Here is a 22,117-nt window from a genome sequence, read left to right on the forward strand (position 1 = left end):
GTGAAAGGAAGTAATCACTTTAGGTCTAAGGGCCAAGATATATGTATGTAACTTGGGCCAAATATCCATGGCACTATTCATAGCCAGTGATGATGATACCTACTCCACAGTTGGACTGATTCCAACAGTACCACTGACTTCTAGTGAGGAAAGAGACCACTCAGTCTGAATGGCAGAACTGGTCTCCTTGCTTTACCTTAGCCTCATACAAAAAAACCCCAATAGTAAAAATACCAATGTATATGGGAAGTAACAAGAACCATCAACAGCAAATTCATTTTTGAACCACCGATGAAAACTGCTTGTGATCATAACATCTATTTTAAGGAGAAAACAACCCCAGTCGCTCTTGATGTAAACTACGCTAAGATCATAAAATCAAAATTAATTCGGAAGAGATTGGGGAAGGATGGAAAAAGAAAGAAAAACTAATTAAATGAAATGAAGCTGCCTTTTAAGAACCAGAATTTCACACTACTCAGAGCCTTGCAAAAGCTCTGGAGGGTACACAAAAATGTAACATACAAGAAACAGGCACTTAGGATTCAGCTCAAGAAAAATGACCACTGAATGAATGTATTGCTTGTGTAAAATTATTTTCAGCTTCTCAACTATTTAAAATACATTAACAATAATCATTCAGGTATCACAATACTATTAACATTAGAAATGAGATGTATATGTTAGTTGTAGGTGTAAAGTAAGGTTCTCAAAGACTACTGAAACCACAATCAGAGTTGCTAAATGACTTCAATTCCCACCTGATATTCATATTCGGTGTAAGGCAGCAACTTGTCATCTTTGAAGGAGGTTGAAGAGCCATTGTAAACGAGTGCGAGGTCTAAATTTATGTGGGCTTGAGTCGTTCGCCTTCTATAAAGTTCGTAGTATAAAATCTTCCCATTTGGCTGCTGTGGGCCAGTCCACAGGATGGAAGATGTTGACTGAAAGCCCCCAGCTCTGGTCTGTATTTCTATGAGAGGGGCAGGCTGCAGTGCTGGAGGGGACTCCAGTGTCTGCACCGATGCCCACTCACTGGAGGCACAACCCAGCTCTGTGCAAGCTTGGAGTTGTACTTCATACCTTCAGGAAGACAAATCACAAATAAAGTGATTAAAACACTGCAAACACTAATATGGACTGTGCATGAGATCTTAATCAAGTATACATGGGAGGTTTCTTAATTTCTCTCGGTCTTTGGCAGTTTTTAAGAAAACCATTTGTATGGACACACAGATTACATGCTGTGCCTGGTATAGCAAAAAATGAAGAACACTGCCTTCTGGATTTCGATTTTTTTTTTTTTTCCAGAGCAGAGTTGACATCTGCAGGAGTCAAGTGATCAAAATAGTTTTGATTTTGATGATATGAATCAAAATGATGATTCTTTGTAAGAGATTATTTGGATATAATTTGAGAGCTATAGAGCTTCGCTCTATTACTCTTCTCTCTTTGGATTCAGATTAGTTATCTGTAAATTGTAGACAGACTTATCGAGCATGTAAAACACAAAAATTATGCCTACACAAATATATAAGGAAAGGTCAGGTAAACAATCAAGAATTAGTGGGGAAGATATTACTTCAGTATCAAGTGTGCTCCTTCTGTAGCCAAGTCTGGTGCCCTCTCTTAAGTTTTAGCTTTCACTTAAACACAAGTTGCTTGTTTTCAGCTCAAAGGTGCCAGCGTGTTCTTGGCGTGACTCCATAATCAGCTCAGCTACACTGTGAATGGGCAAGCTAAAAGGCCCACCCTGAACTTTGTGAACTAAAGCCCTAATTATTGTTGAAGGCAGACATCTTGCAAAAGATAGACGTGTACAAGATTGCAGATTTTGGAGTCTATAGCAGAGTACTGTATTAATTACAACCAAAGTCAACCCCTATGCAATTCAGCAAAATGATATATAGCTGGTGTTACTATAAATTAAAAAATCCTGGTTTTATCATGTGCTCTTTAGGAAACAAAACCCCATGGGCCTGACTATCTGTTTAAACAAGACGGTTGAGCTGTCTGCCAGCCCACTGAATGCCCTTGCAGCATTAATTTGACAAATGAGGTTTTCCAGGCTTACCTACTGTAGGGTTGTAGCTCTGCCACGATGTACGACCGTCTCAGAAAGGAAACATGAGATGCATCGAAGTCAACAATTTTCTTTCCTGTTTCAGCAGGCTTGTGGATCGAGACTGTGTAATTTCTAATGTCACCGTTGACTTTGATAGGAGGATCCCAGGCCACCAAAATCTCTCTTGAGGACCACGCCTGCAACCTAGGAGGCAACAGCCCAGATGGAGCAGAAGGGTTGGTTTTTATCTGAGCTGGCGGGCTGGTCACACTCCCTTGACTGTTATTTGCAGTGACAGTGTAGCTGTACTCCATGCCTGGCATGAGGGTGAAATCAAGATACCGAGTTTCCAGACCTGAGTAAACAAGTACACCATCCCTCCTTAGCTCATAGCTTGTGATTTTGCCATTGGGCTTAGCTGGAAGCTTCCAGGTGATTTCGATTGACTCTGAGCCCATGGCAAGCAGCCTGGGGGCTTCCATGTTTAATGGTGGGGCCTCCATGGTCATCACTGACTGGGACATGCTAGATGTGCAGCCACCCGCAGTACAGGCAACCAACACAAAATCGTACTGGGTGTAAGGCTGTAAATTAGAAACCAACATTTGCAAACTTTTGCCAGGATAATACTCTTCATGGTTTAATTTCAATATGTACTTGGTGATATCTCCATTTTGTATTTGGGGAGGTGCCCAAGATGCATTAATTTGAGTGGCACTGACAGCCTGCAGAGATGGTGGATCCACAAAGGCAGGAGCTGCTTCCAGCGTCTGTATTGCAGCTGGTTTGCTGGTGGAGCAGCCTCCCATCGTGCAGGCAACTATCGCGTAACTGTACATTGAATAGGGCAGCAAGTCTTCATCCGTGTAGTTGAAAGTTGCAGCGTCAAAGCTGAAAGGGTAGAGAACATCGTTCTTTAGCAGCCTGTACGACTGAAGAATACCATTTGGCTGTGTTGGGGAGGCCCACGAGATGAGCACTTTCTGAGGGTTAACTGATGCCAAGGATAACCTGGGGGCAGCGAGACCTTTTGGGGCAGTTTGACTAGTCTTTGCCACTGTCCAGGAGCTGTCAGCATAGCCTGCTGCATTCCAGGTGCGTATTTTATATTCATATCTTGTCCATGGCTGCAAACCTTTATCATTATATACGAATGTGTTGCTTTCAGTGTTATATTCTGTGAAAACAATTTTTTCATCTTCTGTTGTTGCTCTGTACCCTGCAGCATTTTCTTTTGTGTGTCTGTGAATAACTTCATAGCGAATTATTTTTCCATTTGGATTAATTGGCTGCAACCAGCTCAGTTCAATGTTGGTAGCGTTCACTGCCTGGATTACAGGTGCCATCTGAGACACTGGAGGTGCTTCATCTGTTCGAACCGGCTGGGGTGGAGAACGGGTGCAGCCGGCTGCGTTGCAAGCCTCCAGCACAAGGGTGTAGAGGGTGTACGGCTCAAGGCGTCTGAAGAGGAACTGGCGAGATAAACCACTGTACTCCAGGTTGTCATCACTGAATATATTGTAAATCTGGGGAAAAAAAAGAAATAGAGAAAGAAAGAGAGAAAGAAACAGAGAAATAAATAAAGATAAATAAATAAATAAATATCAGAAACCAGGATAAAAGGAAAAAAGGGTAAGGGCTATTAACCAATGATTCAGAAACTTAGTTCCTTACTAGCAACAATCACTCCACAAACAGATCATTGAGACATAAGGAATGTTTTGATCCAGTTTTCTTTTTTTTTTCTTTTTCATTTTGGACGCAGTAATAAATCACTTAGTGACAGTTTTCATTATATTTATTTGTTATCAAGTTTCATTGTGAGGCTCTCACAGGCTAGCATAAAGCTTCTTACAGACTAACTCTAGAGAAAATCACTTAAGACAGAAACTCCAAATAAACCCCTTTAGTTGCAAACCTTGCAGGTAAAGGTTTACACTGGGTTGAAATTGCTGAGCTAAAAGAAGTCCCAAATTTCAGAACAACATTTTGTCAAACTCAGGTTTTCTAGAAACGCATTTTGGCAATGTCTAATGTATGCCAAGTAAGACTATGAGCTTTCATGCATAGCTTTCTATACATTAAATTAACAATTTGGTTCACTGTAAATGAACGTTTACAGTCATGGGGTAGCACAGAATTGTTAATACTTATTTTAATACAACCACAAGCAGAGAGTGCTCACAGAATGCCTTGTGCTTACATTGGACTTCTGTCTTATTTTAAAGCATAATGCATTTAACTGAATCCTTTTCAGCAAAAATGTTTAAATTTGATATTCAGCATTTCCTCTCTCTTTTTTGATCAAGTAAAGTGTCAAGATGAAGATTACCTTAATCACACCATTGGGCTGGGAGGGCTCTGACCATTTTAGCAGCAGAGCCCTGCCATTTTCCTTCTTTTCCACAGTGAAGTTGCTCAGGCCACTGGGTGAAGCTTCCAATGTGCGCACAGATGTCCAGGGGCTTGAAACCTGCCCAGCATTGTTTACAGCTACGACATGAATATGATATGTTGTGAAAGGTTTCAATCCAAATAAATGAGCCTGATGCTTTGTTCCCTGAAGCAAGAATACAGATGTTTGAGTTAGTTAAAAAAGTAATCAGCATCTGTGGTTTATGTCACTTGGAAAATGAGGTCTCAGCTCTGGGTCACTTCTGACCGCTTTGCAGAATACCCCATCTGGTTACCAGGATTTTTTGGTGTGTTTCCATAGCCGAACCTCAAAAAGAAGCTCTTAGGCTTTAAAAAAATATCTATCATTAAGGTGGAGCCTTTGGAGCTGACTCCTGGGGAGCCCCGCACAGTCCAAACTTCAGCTAGCAAACAACTTGTATTTCGCTCAGCATGTGTTCAACTTTTGCTCCGTGAGGACCGAGGGCCTGGTACTCTGCAGGACTCAAGTACGTGTGAAACCTGTGGTATATGAGTCACGCCTGCCTTTAAAGAATCCTTGCACATCTTGTGTGTAGAAGTGACATTTGATAGGCATGCCACCCTGCTCTACCTACTTAGAGCATTGCGGTTTCACTTCCTTACTGAAAACAAACCCCTTAAAAGTGAGGGGTGGGAGGGAAGCGAGTGAGGGCAGGAGGGAATAAACTGGTTTCCACGTTCCTGCTTTGTAAAGATGTCGCTTGAGATAAACTCACAAGGTAAGATGATTGCGGGACAACCCTCTGCCTGAGAAGAACCCTCTTTGATTCTCCAGGTTGGAGGAAGCAGCCACACTGCTGATGGGGACACAGGCCATGGGGCTAGGCCCTCCCTGGCGCCAGACCCTCTCCTCGCACCGGCGGGGAGAGGCTCGGAGGAGCACGGCTCTTCATGAATCCCACCGGGCTCTGCCAGGGCTGGGGCTGACCCACAACGACGCCAGACCACAGTCCAGCTCAGGGCCATGAGGCTGGATGCAAACTCAGGGACATCGGCTATGGCCAGAGGCGCCACTGGCATCGCAGCTCACCCCAAAGAGCATCTGACACAGACCTGAAACCACGCAAATATGAGGCAAAGCACAAATTCAGATCTAGGCAGGAGGGCGACACAGCCATAGCAGTATTTTTAACAGCCAAGAAAGACCAGGTGGCAAACAAAGAACAGGGGTAATGCGTTTCAGTAGGAGACTGTTCAGATTTGTCTCATCAGAGGAGCAAGGAAGAAAGGAGTTCGGCTGATCACCAACATATTTAATATCATTTTTAGTTGTGCTTTCGCATTAATTATATATACCTCAAGAAGGGGAGTGCAGGAATTCAGTTTCCTTTGTGTGGCAGACACAGCTGAAGTCAATTTCCCTGTTTCTGGAAGTCATATTAAGTTGTTAAATGCTAACACTTCCAATTGTTTAATATTTAAACATTTGTTAAGCTATCAGACTCAGAAACAAATTTTAAAGAAATATTAATTTCTCTTTTTAAAATATTAAAAGTTAGATCATAAATATTTAAATAGTTATTTCCTCACAACAATGAGTTAGTCTTTTAGATAAATATAGCACAGCATTTGAATGACCATTATGAATATTAAATCTGAAGATGCCACAAGTACAGATTATAAACATACTTTTCTGATAAATGATTCCTTTTTCTGTTAAACAGGGCAAACACTAGCAAGATTAATAATGCAAAAAAGTATAATTCTTTGTTAGGAATTCTCAGTCATCACTGCCAAAAAAGCATAAGCTCAAATGCAAATAGCAATCACCTCGAACAGATTATATATAAAAAAGCTCTGGCTGCTGTGGGACATTTAGAGATATCTTTTGTCATAAGAAACATGGAAAGCATGTGGGCTATAAAGCAAAAACATATGTATATTGTCAATAGCAGCACCTGTCCAATTACAGTTTATTTCAGTATGGAGAATTTAGTTCAGCCCCTAGATGGCAATACTATCAAACACTTTTTGTAACATGAGTACTTAATGATTAACAACATGCGTTCAGTCATCCAACACACTCAAGGCAGCTATTAAAAAAATAACAAAACTGATTTCATTATAGATTCTTTTAATAAACATTTATGGCTTAGATCCTTGAAACTGGAAGCGTTCAAACTGCCATAGCCAAAAAAACCTATACAGCCGAATGCAAAATTATGAACTGCAGGTTAAAGTACAGAGCTCAAATTGAAGTTCATGCTTAGCATAAAAATCTGGCATCAGAAATTATGTTGGCACAAAACATGATTAAAATTAGCTTTACAATTGGATGTAGTCTGTATTAATAGTTTTTATGAGGACAGTTATCTATTAGGTTTTCAAAACACAACTTTTAAAAGCCTAAAATTTATATTCCATGGTTCGGGGGTGGGGATGGGAGGAAGGGAGCACACAACATTAAATTACTGCCCCTGAACTGCTAGACAGAGGCTCTCCGAAGGTACAAACACATTATTATACACATCATACAAAAAGCAATGGCTCTGCTTTCTAATCAGCTGCATCAGGGTGGGCTTTTGTGACAGCAATGCTACAAAACACTTCATTTTTAACCAGAAAACCAGCATATTTTTCATCACCCTCTAGCATTTTCCCACTAAACCTCAAGATTTAATTATTTACAATCCTCACCACACTTTGAAATGAAACAAAGATGGAGGGATTTCCTTGCCTGCACTTCATCATGTTCTCTGGAGACTGCTAAACCATTCCTTCCAGGGATGACTTTTATCCTTGGCTCCTACAGCTACTTCTTGAAGAGCAAATGGTTTACACGTATTTTTGTTTGGTTTGGTTTTGAAGTAAGCTCAGGGGATGTACTCCCAGAATACGGAGCCACGTTTTCTCCCTCTGCACTACTGACATTGCCATTTCTGAATTTGCTCAAAGGCTGATGCTGAAAAGAGGATGGATGACAGTCTTGGTGATTCATTTTAAGAATTACTTAATGTCCCTCCCATGACATTTTCAGCCTAGAAATACTGTCTTGCTGGAATGGTCAAATATAAAGAGCAAAATACACCTTGCAAAGGATAGCACTGTGACCTTTGGCTTCAGCTGACAATGGCACAGCCTTAAACAGGCACAGGATCAAAATCATTGCGCGGAATATTCTCCTACTCTTTGTCTGCAAAGCCATGAACTCATATATCCCATGTTTACATAGTGCTAACAGGCCAGATTTCATTCACCATTAAAAGTAAACCAACAAAATAAAATTTTAATGCAAACATTAAGATATTCGTAGACTGACTAATGATAATATCTGATGGACTACAGGCCCACGCTCTCCTTTCTCTGTCTCCTACCGTGAAGCATTCTCGGTCATTAAATTAAGAATAATCCAGCAAACACCTAAGTGTGTGCACTCTCACATTCCTCCTATAAGGCCCATCCTTTTAAGGTAAACACTACAGAAATGGACACCTGAGGCGAGCTGTGAGGAGCCACCACGACCTGACCCAGCACCACAGCTCCTCCAGGCAGGACCCCACCTTTGGTTTTGTTGTGTAAAATGCTTCACGCACTGCCAGTGGCAGCACAAGCTGTTAACTGCAACAAATACACTGCTCGGCTAATTCAACTCTTCTAACTGTAAATTAGGATAAAAGTTATTTAAAACAAAACCTTGTTTTAACACATTTTTCAAAACATAAAACGAGAGAACATGAACCATGAATAATGTATCCGCCAAGATTTGCTTCAGATTGCCTTTTTTGTTTGTTTATTTTTTAATTCATGAGCACAGAAGTCACTTAAAGTCTGGAAACAAATTAGCATAGTCTTTCATGCCGTTCAAAGGCAGTGGCATCCATAATGCAAGGTGCCTGCCTTCCTCACTGCCTCTTGATCCTCCTCCCCATCACGGGCAAGGCTGTGCAGTCTTCAAGGGTCTGACAATTTTACACTGCCCACTGTGATTGCTTTTGACTACTTGAAGTGCCCCTAAGGTAGCAACAGGGTCAAGAGGTCTTTGTAGGTTGAAAATGATCAAAAATTAGCATTGATCCATAGCTGTCAATAATACTCTGCACGGGTGGACTCCCTGCACAAATGTTTAAACTGCATACAACTACACAACGTAGTCATCTTTGAATGTATCGATCTGACGAAGCAGCACTTTCCAGTGGTGTCACTCTGGGCTCTTCGTCCTTTTTTGAGGCAGGCCACCTTACCAGTTGCCCAGGCCTCAGAGCCTGAGTTCCAAATGTCACAGATATATATCAGAAGATCGCTGAACCACTGAAGAGCTGCCCAATAGGCAGCTTGAGTATCTGTTCTCTTCTTCAGGGGTAATCATCAAAACTCAGCAAGTCCTCACTAGTTATGTTAAGGTTATGTTCTGGTTTCTTCTCTCTCCCTATCTTGTTTTCAAACAAAAATCTGTATTTGGCAGGCATCTTTGATAACCAATTAAAAAGCTAGCTCATTCTTTCTGTGAGTCTCTAACTAAACTCAGTGGCATCTGACACCACCACACTGCTAATGGTCCAGGGATGCAAACCTGTTCTTTCATAACCCCCAGACATAAATGATGGGAAGATAATTCGGCATGACATTCTCTTGTCTACAGAGGCAGAAATGCTGAACTCTCCATGGACAAGGGAGGAGAAAGCTATGGTCTCCTGGCAGTCAGCACATCAACCCAACCATCCTCCAATGCCAATTTTCAAATTTTCCATCAAGAAAGTCAAACAGATTCCTCTGCAGGTGACAGAAGTGACAGGGAATGCTTGAGGTTTACTAAGATACTCAGTCTATCCTCACCTTTGTCATCATCCTCTTACCCAGTTCTCCATTTAATCCAGATTCTTTGCCATCTTCTGCAAAGCACTGGGGGTGTTTCCACCTTGGCTCTGATGTTCACTCTTACTTCCCAGCCTAATTTTTAGCTCCTGCCTTCACTCTAAAAATTGCACTGAGGTCATACTCATATGCAATCCCTAACTTGTCCTTTGGGTTGCTTTTGTTCTCAGGCTTATATCATCTGCACTGTCTTTTTCATTTAAAAAAATCTACTCTAGTCCTAAAGTCTTATGCTCAAATTCACAGGATATAACTTAGGGACACCCAAGTGATCTATGAGTCCCTTCCTGTAGCAGTGTGGACTGGAATATAAATTATTCCCATGGTAGTACTGAAAAATCTCAAAGGTTAGGCAGAAACCAAAGTGTTCTTCATTTTACCAGAAATTCTCTTCCCTAGAGGTGACCAGAATTTCGATTTTTACCAGTAATTGATGTTGTACTGTTTACTTTCCTCCCAAATTGTCTTAAAAACTATTTTAGATTTTTCCTTTTTTTATGGTAAATTTCACTCTTAAAATTTTATTTTTTAAGAACTTTGCATTTCATTTTAGAATTTAAAAATTGCATTGAAAAATGTATTTTTCATTTAAAATCATTATTATATTATTTTATATTAGCCAACAGGATTTCTATAGCAGTAACATGTATCACATTGGTGATGCTATATAAAAAACCTCATGTATTATGAAAAAGAATCTAAAAAACCATTTAAATAAAATGTTTAAGTTTGTAAAACCAGACATTTCCTTATTAAATCTAAGATAATTTTGAGACATTTTTGCCCAGGGAATATTCTTCCTAATTGTCTTTGGTTGAGATGAAAAGACACTCTTTCTTTCTGAGCCCTGAGGTGGATCAATGGAATCTTCTACAGTGGCTAGGAAATGACATTCAGGAATTCATTGTATTTGAGCTTGCTTTTTTATGAATACATTTAGGAAAATTTATTTTAAAAATATATTAGATTCAAGTTACAAAGTAAAGCATATAAAATGGCTTTTTTATTAAAACATAAGCTTTGATTACATGATCATAAAATATTATTTCCTTGAGATTCCTAGAAAACTTAATGTTTGATGGGTTTTTTCTTTCAACTTTAAGAATGTTCTAATAATTTATTTTTAAAACAAATGATAGTTTTGCCATCAACATCAGAGAACACTAGTCTGTCCTCTATGACTCCACATTCTTGTCCTTTCCTAACAGTACCACGCCAGCAGCTTCTTTAATAAAAAACCCTAATTTACACAGCCTGTTTCACTCAGCACATAATGGAATCATTTCCTATGAGAATAGTCCAACATGGGTTTGTGGACTATACCAGGGAGAAACCCTTAGAAACAGCAGTAATCCAAGTTTAAAATGTTCTGCAAACAGCAATTAATACCTGATATAGAAATACGACATTGCGATTCATTTTCCTCCTTTCTGGCAGAGCATGTAGGGAACTGTGAATTGCTTGTTGCTGAACCTCTCTGGTGGACCTGGTGTCTATTTTCCCAGCAGACAGTTCTCTTTCCCAGCACACCTGGGGACCTCCTGCAGGCTCACCAGGTATCTGAATCCCCAGCTTTGACTTGAAAGCAAAGCATCACAAAGAAAACTAGGATGCATTGCAAATTAAAATAAGATCAGGCACATTTAGCAAGCTGCACTCAGTCACTGTGTTGGCCTATGGGCAGCAGGACACTTTTAAACCACGAACAGTGTTGTGCTTTTGCTGGTAAAACCTTAAAAAAACATCTTTGGGCAAAGTCAACACTTCACTTGCCTTCTCCACGCTATTTCAGCAAGATATTTTTCTTTTATTTTCTCTTTTCTTCTCTTCTTTCTTTTCGTTTTTTCTTTTCTTTTCTCCTTTCCTTTCCTTTCCTTTCCTTTCCTTTCTTTTCTTTTTTCTCTTTCATAATTATTTATTTAAAACTCATCAAACATCCCTGAATGCCGCCTTCTCAAAAATGTATTTGAATCTGTATTTGTCTAATTTATACTGAGAAATACTGAAATCCAAAAAGAGATTTTTCTGCATGACTAAATAAATCAAATAAACCAAAATATCAATGACATGACATTCCTCTACAGACACCATCTAGAGGACGATGTCAACATGTTTTCCTAACATTAATATTTTATCTCTAACAACACTCACAAGACCTACTGTATAATAAACCATAGTTTTGCACCTTTCTTCTCTCCCTGCACCCCCCCCCCAACCCCATTTACCACTTTAAATCATGTTTATTATTCCTCATCACGAGAAAGTGATGGAGAAGGAAAGAATAAGCTCTTTTTATAAACTAGATACCTGACAGGACTGTTTTCCCAAAACTTTTTGTTTTGGTCAGTTCAAATCCGTACTTAACCTGAATGATACTTTTTGCTTTCAATAATCATTCTGCATATGAAGAACTAGAATAAGTTTCTCTTCAAAATAAGACAGGCAGAATCTGAAGCAAAAATTTTAATACTATCTACTAGAGATACAAGAAGGCATGAGATAAAATACTTAAACTCCACTGAAAAATTATGTGTCACACTCAGTAAAATGCACACATATTGTAGGTTCTGGTCTTTAGCTGAGTGGGGCATGCTTTGTGGAGAGCTGATGGGAGTGAGAGAGGATAGAGCATACACATCAGCAAAGACTTCATGGTATATGAAATTCAGCATCCTATTAAATCACTGTCAAACCCGACAGGATTGAGCTGTGAGGCCTTAGTGATGTTCCAAACTCACACACTGCATAATCTGGAATCTGCATAAACTCATCCAGAACTTGCAATTTGTTGAGGCTGCCCTGGTTACAAAGGAAATGGGAACGAATGATCCTTCAGATGTAGCTTTATAACCTGGGCTAGAAATGTGTATTCAAGGGAAGCTAAAAAGCTACGAAAGGCAAGCACACAAATGCTGGCTGGAGTCTGTATGTCTACAGTTACAACTAGTGCACTCACACAGTTGAACTCCAGGAATATGTTTAAAATAAGTTGCTGAGCAGCAACTTTCCATCCACTGTTTGTCAACATTTAGGAGTGGTGGTCTTCTCAAGGATTTGTTCTATGTTGTCTGTAGGCTTGGCACAAGAAAGAAAAACCACTGCTGCTCTAAAACAGCAGCTAGAGCCTAAGGGCTCAAACCTGCAAATGGTAGGGGGTACATCCCTCAATATGGAGCATTAGGGGGTTAATGTTATATTTTTCCTAATGCCATAGATCGTATTTTCTATCTGATGCGTTGGCTGATGGCCAGAATGAAGTTAGATGCTTTTGTCAGAACAAACAAAATCCAGACTGCCGCATCAGTGCAGTCCATGTCTTCTTAGTCTCAAATCCTTTTTTTTTTTCCCCTAGCAATGTCCAGAGCAGCAGGTGTTTTGCAGAAGAGCTTCTGTAATTTTAAACTAATGTAATGAAACCATGGATGTTTTTGTTATCCATAAAAATGGATAGTTTATATACCCAAACTTCTCAACTCAAGGTATCTTGTTGCAACCAGTTTTGCTTTGTTGTAGAGAGAACATGCCCTTGTCATTATCAAATGTTTTGGCTTTTGATTTAATTTTAAGTTTTGTTTTTCAAGCATTCATGTTGCTCCACTATTTGTGACTTCATATATCTGTGAGATAAACTGCCTTCTTAATCTCCTTTCAAATTATGTCATATATGATACTGTGAAGAAAAGAGGCTCTGAACACTGTAAAACTTCTCTGATCTGATCTTAAAATAACCCGGGCACAGTATCTGAAAGTTTTATTTTCTGTAAAACTTAAAATAGACTGTTTGTCTGTGGTTTTAGTGAATGGAAAATAGAGGGGAGAAAACCCTTATTTTTCCCCTATAAAAGCAATTATTTTCAATTTTTGCCTTTGCACAACTCAATAGCCATAATGGAGAAAAAGAAATGTAAAGAGAAAAAAAAGTTTGAAGAAAATCCTTAAGGGGACTTGTACAAGGACAATCTGAATCTTAACATAGTTTGCAGCTGAACTCCCACATCAGTTTCCTTGAAAATGCCACTGAATGTCAGTTGTGCTCTATAAAATTAAGACTTTCAAGTTATATATGACTTTTCATCATAGGACCTCACATCATGTTACAAACATTAATTAATTAAGTCTCAGGATAACTCCCTGTGTTACTGTGTGCAGCTTCAGGAAACTATCATTATTGTTTTAGATCACATTTTACACAGGTACAATAGATGTGTTGTATTATTGCTACATGCAAGCTTAATTTATTCCCTTTTCTCAATCATTCTGAGTCCTTGTCTCTCTCACCCAACACATGCAGAGCAGTTCTAACTGCTGCTAAGTAGAGGAAGATAACACAGCCTCAAGGCAATTCACAGTTTTAAATCCCTGCTTTCTGCCAACAAAATGGAAAATAAAAGCAACATTTTAAAGGAGACTAAAAGGTTTTTACTTCCTACTGTTTTATTCTTCTGCCCTGTACTGAACAGTCCTAGCTCTTCATTCAAACTTTGCCTGCTATGTAATCACTTCTGAGAGATATTACAAGGTAAGCATAAACAATTTACTTGGAGCTACATTATACAGGCTGAAGTTTATTCTGAATATGTGGCTGAACATAAAATGTCACCTTTAAAATGAACTGGGTATTTTAAAAAACAGTAGGTCAAAAGGTATACAAACTCCTATCTCTCGAAAGGCTTTCCTTACCCAGGTTTTTCATTCCTTCCCCCGATGCTTTACACTTCCTACACTAAAATACCTGCTCTCTAAACAGAAAGTAAATGAAAGTGTGCAGGAAGCAGTTTGGGAAGGGTGCAGGGTAACTATGCCAATCCATACCAGGAAAAATAGATTCGCTCTGCACTTTTGTGTACAGAGCAATCGCTCCTAGCAGAAGGCCAGAAGCACATCGGTCATGCAGGTAGGGGTGTCCTCTCTCTCTTCTGTAGCTGGAGGAAAGTTCATCCTATCTTCTTAACATTAGCAGGGGATATCGATTAGGCACATATTTAGGTGTACACTTTGGGGACATATTCCTCAGCAAAGCACAGCTTCCCATGAAAACACTGACAGTTTCAGCAGAAAACTGACACCTTTCTTCCAGAACTTGTGGGATGTTCCTTGAAGTTTGGAGTAGAGGATTCCTACCAGAGATTCCTGCCCTTAGTGGTCCTATAAGCTAGTGGAAAGCCTTAACAAGTAGTCTGAAAAATCCCTCTGTCACATGATGGCAGGAGGAACAAAAATCTAATTTGCCCATTGCAGCTGCTGTGGACTGCACCGTTCACAAAAATAATGAAGTCCAATAAAGACAAATTATATATTGTTGTGTCCCTTCACAGCTATATCTTGCCATATGAAGGCTCAGAATCAACTTTACACCAAGAAAAGGACTGAAAAGAAGACAAGAATAAAGAGTGGTTATAGAGTTTGGTAAAGTAACTGGAAGAGAAGTTGCTTACAGGCTTAATGTCTTGAAACCAAATGAAGGCAGTGGACGGATGAACTTCCAGATACTCCTAGGATCATACAGCTACACGTCCCTCTGGCTTAAGCCTTTAAAGACACACTGTTGGGAAGAAACTCTCCTTGACACAGCATATGAAGCAGTGCCTGCAGACTGCCCATTCCCATTTTCTGTGCTGTCAGACCAACACTAAATTCATATACATATACAGAAAAGTAGCCAAATAAATCTGCTGCAGTGTGAACAGGAAAAACAGCTAGCTAGCTTCACTTTTAAATGTTATACGCATAAATAAAACAGAATCAATCATGACTTTTCACGTGGTTACACATTCATTGGTCCTTCCTCATATAACTCGGGTTTCTCAGTGCAAAGCTCTTGCCAAAAGAGAAGAAAGTCTAAGCTGCTTGTTACTTTGTTAGGGAAGAGGTGAAAGATGTAAATGCTGAAATATTACTTGAAAACTAAAGCACAACAGGTTTAGTTCAGATTCTGTATTTTTCTTGGATATTTAAGTTACTTGTGAAATTAAAATAGATCACTAAGTTAACAGATACATGGTTAAGCTTAGTACAAAACAAATTGTGCTCATTTCAGAAATGAAAATGTCTTTACAGAACATTATTCACTCCAGCATATTACCTTGTAAATCCACTAGTCTGTCTCATCTATTGATTAGCTGCATGTATGCATGTTATAAATGAGCAATCCAAAAAGAAATTACTAGAATTTAGTCATTTCGGCCTAGAGTTGTAAATATATTCAAGTGCTCAAATATGAAGATATGTGCTATGGGAAATAGCAGAACCCTTATATTCTGACACAAAACTTGCGTAGCTGGTGTCCTCAGTTACTCTCTATACTCTGTGCAGAGGAAGGGATATTCTTATCTTTGATTTTGAATAGCCCTTCAGAGGGCCCTCACTCTCTTTAAAGACAGAGTAGACAGACTGGCCTACATTGGCCATATAAAGTGTGTTTTTAGAATTCAGAGCTGTGAGTTTTGCTTAAATTCACTTAAGAATCAAAGAGCCAAGAAACCAGTGACAACATTTTCAACCAGCACACAGCAACAGACCATACAGGTGAGCTGTTTCTTTTTTCTTAAGGTGAAAGAGAAAACTATTAATAGCCTCAGAACTTAAACCACAGCTGCTTCAAAACACTTCCAAATCAATGGAAGTTTCCTTTTGCCTTCTCAAGGCTCCAGCAACAGGGTCTTAATGAGTAGAAGAACAAAACTATATGGTGTATGTAGGTGGCATTCAATTAGAACAGGGATTTTGTTTAGTTAATCCATACTATAGAAGCAAATATCCCTGACTCCTTATTTCCATGCATAGGGGCAACATGTTGGCAATGATATTCAGTTTGAGATGGTGTTACTCAGATCAGTGTGGTTTAAAATTTCCATTAACACCCTTAAACCAAGTATCGTAACAAAGCAATTGAAAGTGTTGTGATGCTTCTATACAGGACCAGAAAGATGAAAAAAAATGCAGTATGCTAAACAGCTGTTGCAAATTTTTCTCTCGGAAATGTCCTGTTTTAAAAGCCACATGTTCTCAGCTCTATTTGTCCTCAAAGGGGGCACTGTATTTGACATCAAAGCAACTAGAGCTCAAACTATTGTGTTACCTGGTGGAAAAGGTGATGTTTTTCTTTTCATTTGTTCTCAGGGTCTCTATTCAGTCTTTTTAGGCCAGGACTTCCCAGTAACATTACGCACAGCACTTAAATGTGTCACTGTCTTAAGCTACAACTATAGCATAAATCTCATGAGAAGAAAATCTAAATTATCATGTCTTGAACCCCTGAAGAGAAAACAATAAAAAATAATTTTATGATACCATAATGACAAGAATAATACTTCACTTCATCTGGGAAAAGATGTCTTCCAGACTTCTCATTAATTCTTTTTTAAAGCCTGTTGAAATAGAGTAGCTCTATAACATTTCATTCATTTTGTTTGTGCAAAGTTTTCTTTATGACAAAAACACAGAAAATTCATCACTGCAAGGAGTCCACTTTTCTTATCTTCTTTATATATGAAAACTGCATTTGCAGTTCTGATTTGTGGGACAATTATAAACTTGGTGCCTTTTTTGCAGCCACTAGAGAAGCCTCTCCACACTGCATGGAGGATGCACTGGATGGGAAAAAAGAATTGGTGCATTCAAACCTTCAGCAAATGGACTTGGAAAAATACTTGAAGCAAAATTCAGAAGCAAAATGAGTAATGATTTGCTGTATGCCCCAGTAGGTTAAATAGATACTGGGATCTCTGTTCATCTTCCTATTGTGAGTATACAGCTCCTCCGAGGCCTTCTGGCACACAGACAACACACACTCCAGGGGTCTCATTCAGATGGACCATACCCCAGCAGCAACATCGTCTCTGTGTTAGGGTGATGTGGGCACAGAAGCTTAGGAGACGTATGTGCTACATAAAGAAGGAAGGACGAGCAGCCTCCTTTAGTTTAAAAAATAAATGTGCAGCTGCAGAGTCAAATAGCTTAGTGAAGGATACCCTGCTGCAGGTCCGGCTGCTGCTCTTGCACCAGCCATAGGTTGTCTAAAGTGGAGATGTAAGTCTTTGTTTGTCTTTCAAGGCTTTGCCTGCATAACTACAAAGCCTCCAGTAATGTGAGATCTTTAAGGACATTACCTGACTGAAGCAGAGTCCTGTCTGTTGTAAGGACTGCAGGACCCACGGAATATCTGGAAATAGAGACAAGTTCCTAACAAAAATCTGAAAAAGACAGAAGTTTTTTTTCTACTAGACCCTCAGGATGGGAACTAATTCCTGCTCCCTGTATCACACTCATCACAGTCTCTAAATAGGCTCTTAGAAAAAAAGGCTTGTGAAGGGAAAGGAATGGAGGAAGAAACAGTCTCCACAGATTTGGTCGAGAAAGTAAAACAGCCTGCAGCTGCCAGAGTTATAACAGATGATGTTTGATGCCATAAAGGTTGTAACATGGCACCTACTAATAAAGTGAGAAAAATTTCTCTGAATCTGGTAGCAAGTTTGGCAGGGGTTCTTCCAGCAAGCCCCCCACTTCATGGGTAGAAACCTTCTCTCCATGCTTATAGTTTTTCTTGGCACTCATAACGCAGTTCAATGAGCATATCTTTTCCAAGTCTTCCAGCCTGTCAGACGCTGGTGGAGGGACATCTGTACCTATCTCTCTCTCTCTTTAAAGACCAAAGAGATTTTGTTTGATGAATGCTAAAGAAACAGATTTCAAAATACAATAAAATTAAACAATAAAATCCATCCATTATGGGTACATGTGAGTAGAGTAAAATACACTTAGATGTTCCAGATCCCACTTGCCATGCATTTATCATTTATCAGATAAAAAGTTGAAGGTGCTGAGGGAAATACTTACAGTTTATGATGGGATAAACCCATAAATTGCACTTTGTTTCCTCCTAATAAAGATTACATGTATGTAAACTACTCCACACATTGTATATAGGAAGTTTTCAGAATATCATTCTCACAAGAGTGTTCTACTTTCTGCCTTCAGTTTTTTTGGAAACAAACTAACCAACCAACTATTAATTACTTATATTTTGGTGCTTTTATTTTTGATTGTACTGGTACAGAAAAGGAGGACGGAGAGACTGTTTTGAACTTTATTGAATTTGATTAACTGCCTGGTTTGGGCTGCATTTAAATTTCTCAAGAGTAAAAGCCTCCTGTTATCTTTTCCCCATTCCACACACAAATGAAATCCTCACGTGATTCAGAAACTGTGCTACGTTTGAAAACAAATGCAAGAGCTGCCTGTCAGCTCTTTTACCAACCAGCCAACCCGGTCAGCTAACTCGCAATGTCCCTTCTTCCATTCATCTGTTTGACATTGCTCAGTTGTGTTTTCAACACTGTCAAAATGCATTTCCACCAGCATGAAGATCCCGCAAGACCTGGGTGCCTTTGCAAGGGTGTGGAAGTTTCTGTTTTCAGAGGTGCATGGGCGGCAGGTGCAGCAGCTCCACCTTGCTCAGCAAACCCCAAGTGACAGGGTCCATGGGAGGGAGGGGTGGCAGCGGGGGGGTGCAAGACCCTTTGGTTTCCAGTAGCCACTTCTTCCAAACTGGTGTAGACCACTGGGAGTGCACCTCCCCTGAGCCGCTGATGTGCGCCCCATCAACCAGAACCCCAGCTGGTAACGTGGCTGTGCTAGGTTACTTTACCAAAATGTCTGGCATACACAAACTGTTAAAAACAGCACATGGTTTAAAGTAGAAGTGGTCAAACTCAATATTCCAAATAGCATTTTTTATACATTTATGTGAATTTTTCTCTTTGTATGGCCATCTCAGATTTTTTCCTTTACAAACTGAAAAGCTGGATGAATGTTTTTGACATGAAATCTCATTGGCTAATTATTCAATCTATTTATTTACAGTTTAATTTTCATATTCTATGATGAATCATCAGAATCTGTCAGTAATGTATCTGCTGACTTGAAAACTACTTTCATTTTGTTTTTAATAACAAATAACTTTCAGCTATTTTTAATAAACAAATTTTTAGGATTGCTAACTATGTTAATATAATCACAGAGCTGTTGAGCTTGAACCCATTTTAATACTCTGCAGTTCTCCAAACAGAGAAACAACAGAAAGTACTATTATGATCCAAAAGAATAGAAATAAAGTTTCAGTTTGAAAAGAGAGTCACATTTTGGATTCCTTTTTCATACCCAGTTAACTTTATATACCGCTACAGCATAATGCGATAATAAATTTATACCCCTCCATTGTTACCTGTTCAAAATGCATCAGAATATTCAGGGCTTTTTTTTCCTGTTTTTAAATCTCCATCAGAGCCTGTGTGAGAACTGGAATAAATAAGCAGCCACATTTTCCCATACTGGAAAAGTTCCAGAAGGGAAAGGGCTCTTGACATTACAGAGCTAAAGGAGTTTTCAAGACACTTTCTATTTCCATACTCGTTCTTTTGTATGCTAGGTTGCCTGCCATTATGTTTATGTAATTCTGACAGTGTTCTTAATGACACACTAACAGATTGTAAAACACGCTGCTGGCATTTACTTGTTTTTTATATTTTTAAAACAATGTCCTTCATGTAACAGTAGTTAAGCGCGGCAGAAGGACATCATTAGAGCCATGGTTAAACTGTAATTTACACCATTAGGAAGGCAGGAGCAATTTTTATTGCCTGGCAATTTTCTTGCTGAAATATTTGGACCATATGGCTCAATTTGTGTAATAACCTTAATTTCAGCACCCTTCAGGTCTGCCTCCATCTCCTACGGAATGGTAAAATGCGGTTTAGCAGAAAAGGCAACTGTCTATACTTAGAGAGTTGAGATTAATAACATGTCACGTCCTGTTTTTGGTGAAGGAATTCGAACAGCAGCCAGATGGTATCTCTACAAATAACTGTCAGGGGTCTTGATCTAATCAATACAATGTATTAATACATCTCCCTTCGCTGCTTCTCGAGGGGCTAGCGTGCAACATCTGGAAAGATTGGGGGGACCGCCAAGTAGAAAGCTGATCCTTTTCAGAATCAAACTGAGCCCAATTAATTTTTCATGTATACTTGATAACTGTTTCATAATGAGCTATGCGTCTTGACAGAGTTAAGGTTGGCGGCACGAGCGGCTTGTGCTTCCTATCCCCATTCAGTCCACTTACAGAAACCAACCCATTAATCAAACTATCTGGCATAAAACTGAAATCTCAGCTCAGCAAGAGATCAATAACCATCCTTAAAAAAAAAAAAAAGCAGCAACAAAGACCCCACCATGGAACAAGGCTTTAGTGGGCATAAGTATCCAGGCATGACACTAGTAATTTAACAAAAACCAAAACTCAGAACCATACTCACCTGACAGGCACCTACAACATAGAATTTAATATTAGCTTCCTGTCAAAAAGTAACACTTAAGTCCATTAAAAATACACTGCCACTCTGCTTTCTAGATACAGAGGCCATCTGGCCCCTACTCACCATAATTGCTATTATAGTCTCAAAAATAATATTCATATAGTGCTGTAAATTAACAGCCAGACACCCATTCCCACTCCCAAAGAGCTTTCTGTTGATAAACTCATGTTTTAGCACTGTGCAGGAATTAGGGTCTCACCCCCTGAAAAAAGAGTGTGGCAAGATTATACATGCATCCCAGTGCTTTTGTAAAGTCTGAAAGGAGGAGAGAGAGAGGTCACTTGGCAGGCAGAAAATGGGAAACTGCAACAAGCATAGGGGAGATGAGCTTGAATGCGGCTGTGAAGCTGAGTGATGGGAATGGATTCAAAAGGGAGCAATAAAGAGAAAGGACAGGAGGTCAGCTGAGAATCCTAAACTTATCTTGCGTAGGACACCCCACGGCTGTTTGATGAGAATGACTTTGGTGACTGTAGACCTGGATTAGATTCAAATGGAGTCCCCAGCGGTACGAGGCTCTCTGTTATAGCACCAATTCCCATGAGTTGTGTGGCTTGCTCTTGCTTTTTTAAAAAAGAGGTAGGATTCTCCGTTTCTTAAATTACCTATTGCTTGTTAAAATGCCCTATGAAATATAAGCGTATGACATGACACTTCCCAGCCAATTTGAATAGAAGACCTTACCTGTGGAGAGGAGTGGGGTAGGGGGATAGGATGGGGGGTGGGCAGTGGCCTTTCTAATTATCAGCTGAAGAATTCCTGTATCTGTAGCTGTTGGGCATGACTCTGGGGATTTTAGGAAGCTGCCCTATGACTTTACCAATGAAGAGCGTTATCTTGGAGTTGCCTGATACATCCACTTAAGAATGTTGGTTAAACGTGAATTAAAATCTAGTCAAATCCAATTAAGCGTTTTTAAACAGATATCTAATTTGAAAAACAGCTGTACACATTACCCAACGAATTTCCGCCTCCCCCTTTTCCATTTTTATTTCCTACTTATATATGAAAAAGCATCTGTAGCTTACCAAAATCTTGTTTTTAAAGCAGATTTAGTGCAGTCACACACAACATGGCACAAACGGAACGTCCTTCATATTATATCTTCCTATCAAGCTATAATTAATAAGGTGAAGGTTCGGGGTGGGGGGTTGTTTTATTTTGCTTTTACAAATTAGAAAACATTCTGTCAATGTTGTTTTTCTACAGTGCCTGATTAGCTTAATTTTATTCTCATAACTGAAATGTAAGACTCACAGAAAAGCACCATAGAGAACAACATAAAGTATATATAAAAACATATGTAGAGAAACAGCATATGGAGCATTTATACTATCTCATTTTAGTCACGTGTTTTTAGGCTTTGTCATGTGGTCACCTATTCTCTTATGACTGCAGGTGCACAAACTGAAAAGATTACGACTTCCAGACT

General features: G+C 39.3%; 1 protein-coding gene across 1 annotated transcript in view; it reads right to left on the reverse strand.

The window, feature by feature from the left end:
- The window catches only part of USH2A (usherin), a 393,053-nt gene that overhangs the window by 24,570 nt on the left and 346,366 nt on the right, over positions 1 to 22,117 (reverse strand). The window contains exons 61-63 of the mRNA XM_065630575.1: positions 4,398 to 4,625; positions 2,075 to 3,591; positions 762 to 1,083 (exon numbers count right to left, since the gene is read on the reverse strand). Of these exons, the coding sequence (XP_065486647.1) occupies positions 762 to 1,083; positions 2,075 to 3,591; positions 4,398 to 4,625 (2,067 nt within the window). The remainder of the gene's footprint in view (positions 1 to 761; positions 1,084 to 2,074; positions 3,592 to 4,397; positions 4,626 to 22,117) is intronic.

Source organism: Caloenas nicobarica, chromosome 3 (genome assembly GCF_036013445.1).
Source record: "Caloenas nicobarica isolate bCalNic1 chromosome 3, bCalNic1.hap1, whole genome shotgun sequence".
In the NCBI taxonomy this organism is placed as follows: Eukaryota; Metazoa; Chordata; class Aves; order Columbiformes; family Columbidae; genus Caloenas; species Caloenas nicobarica.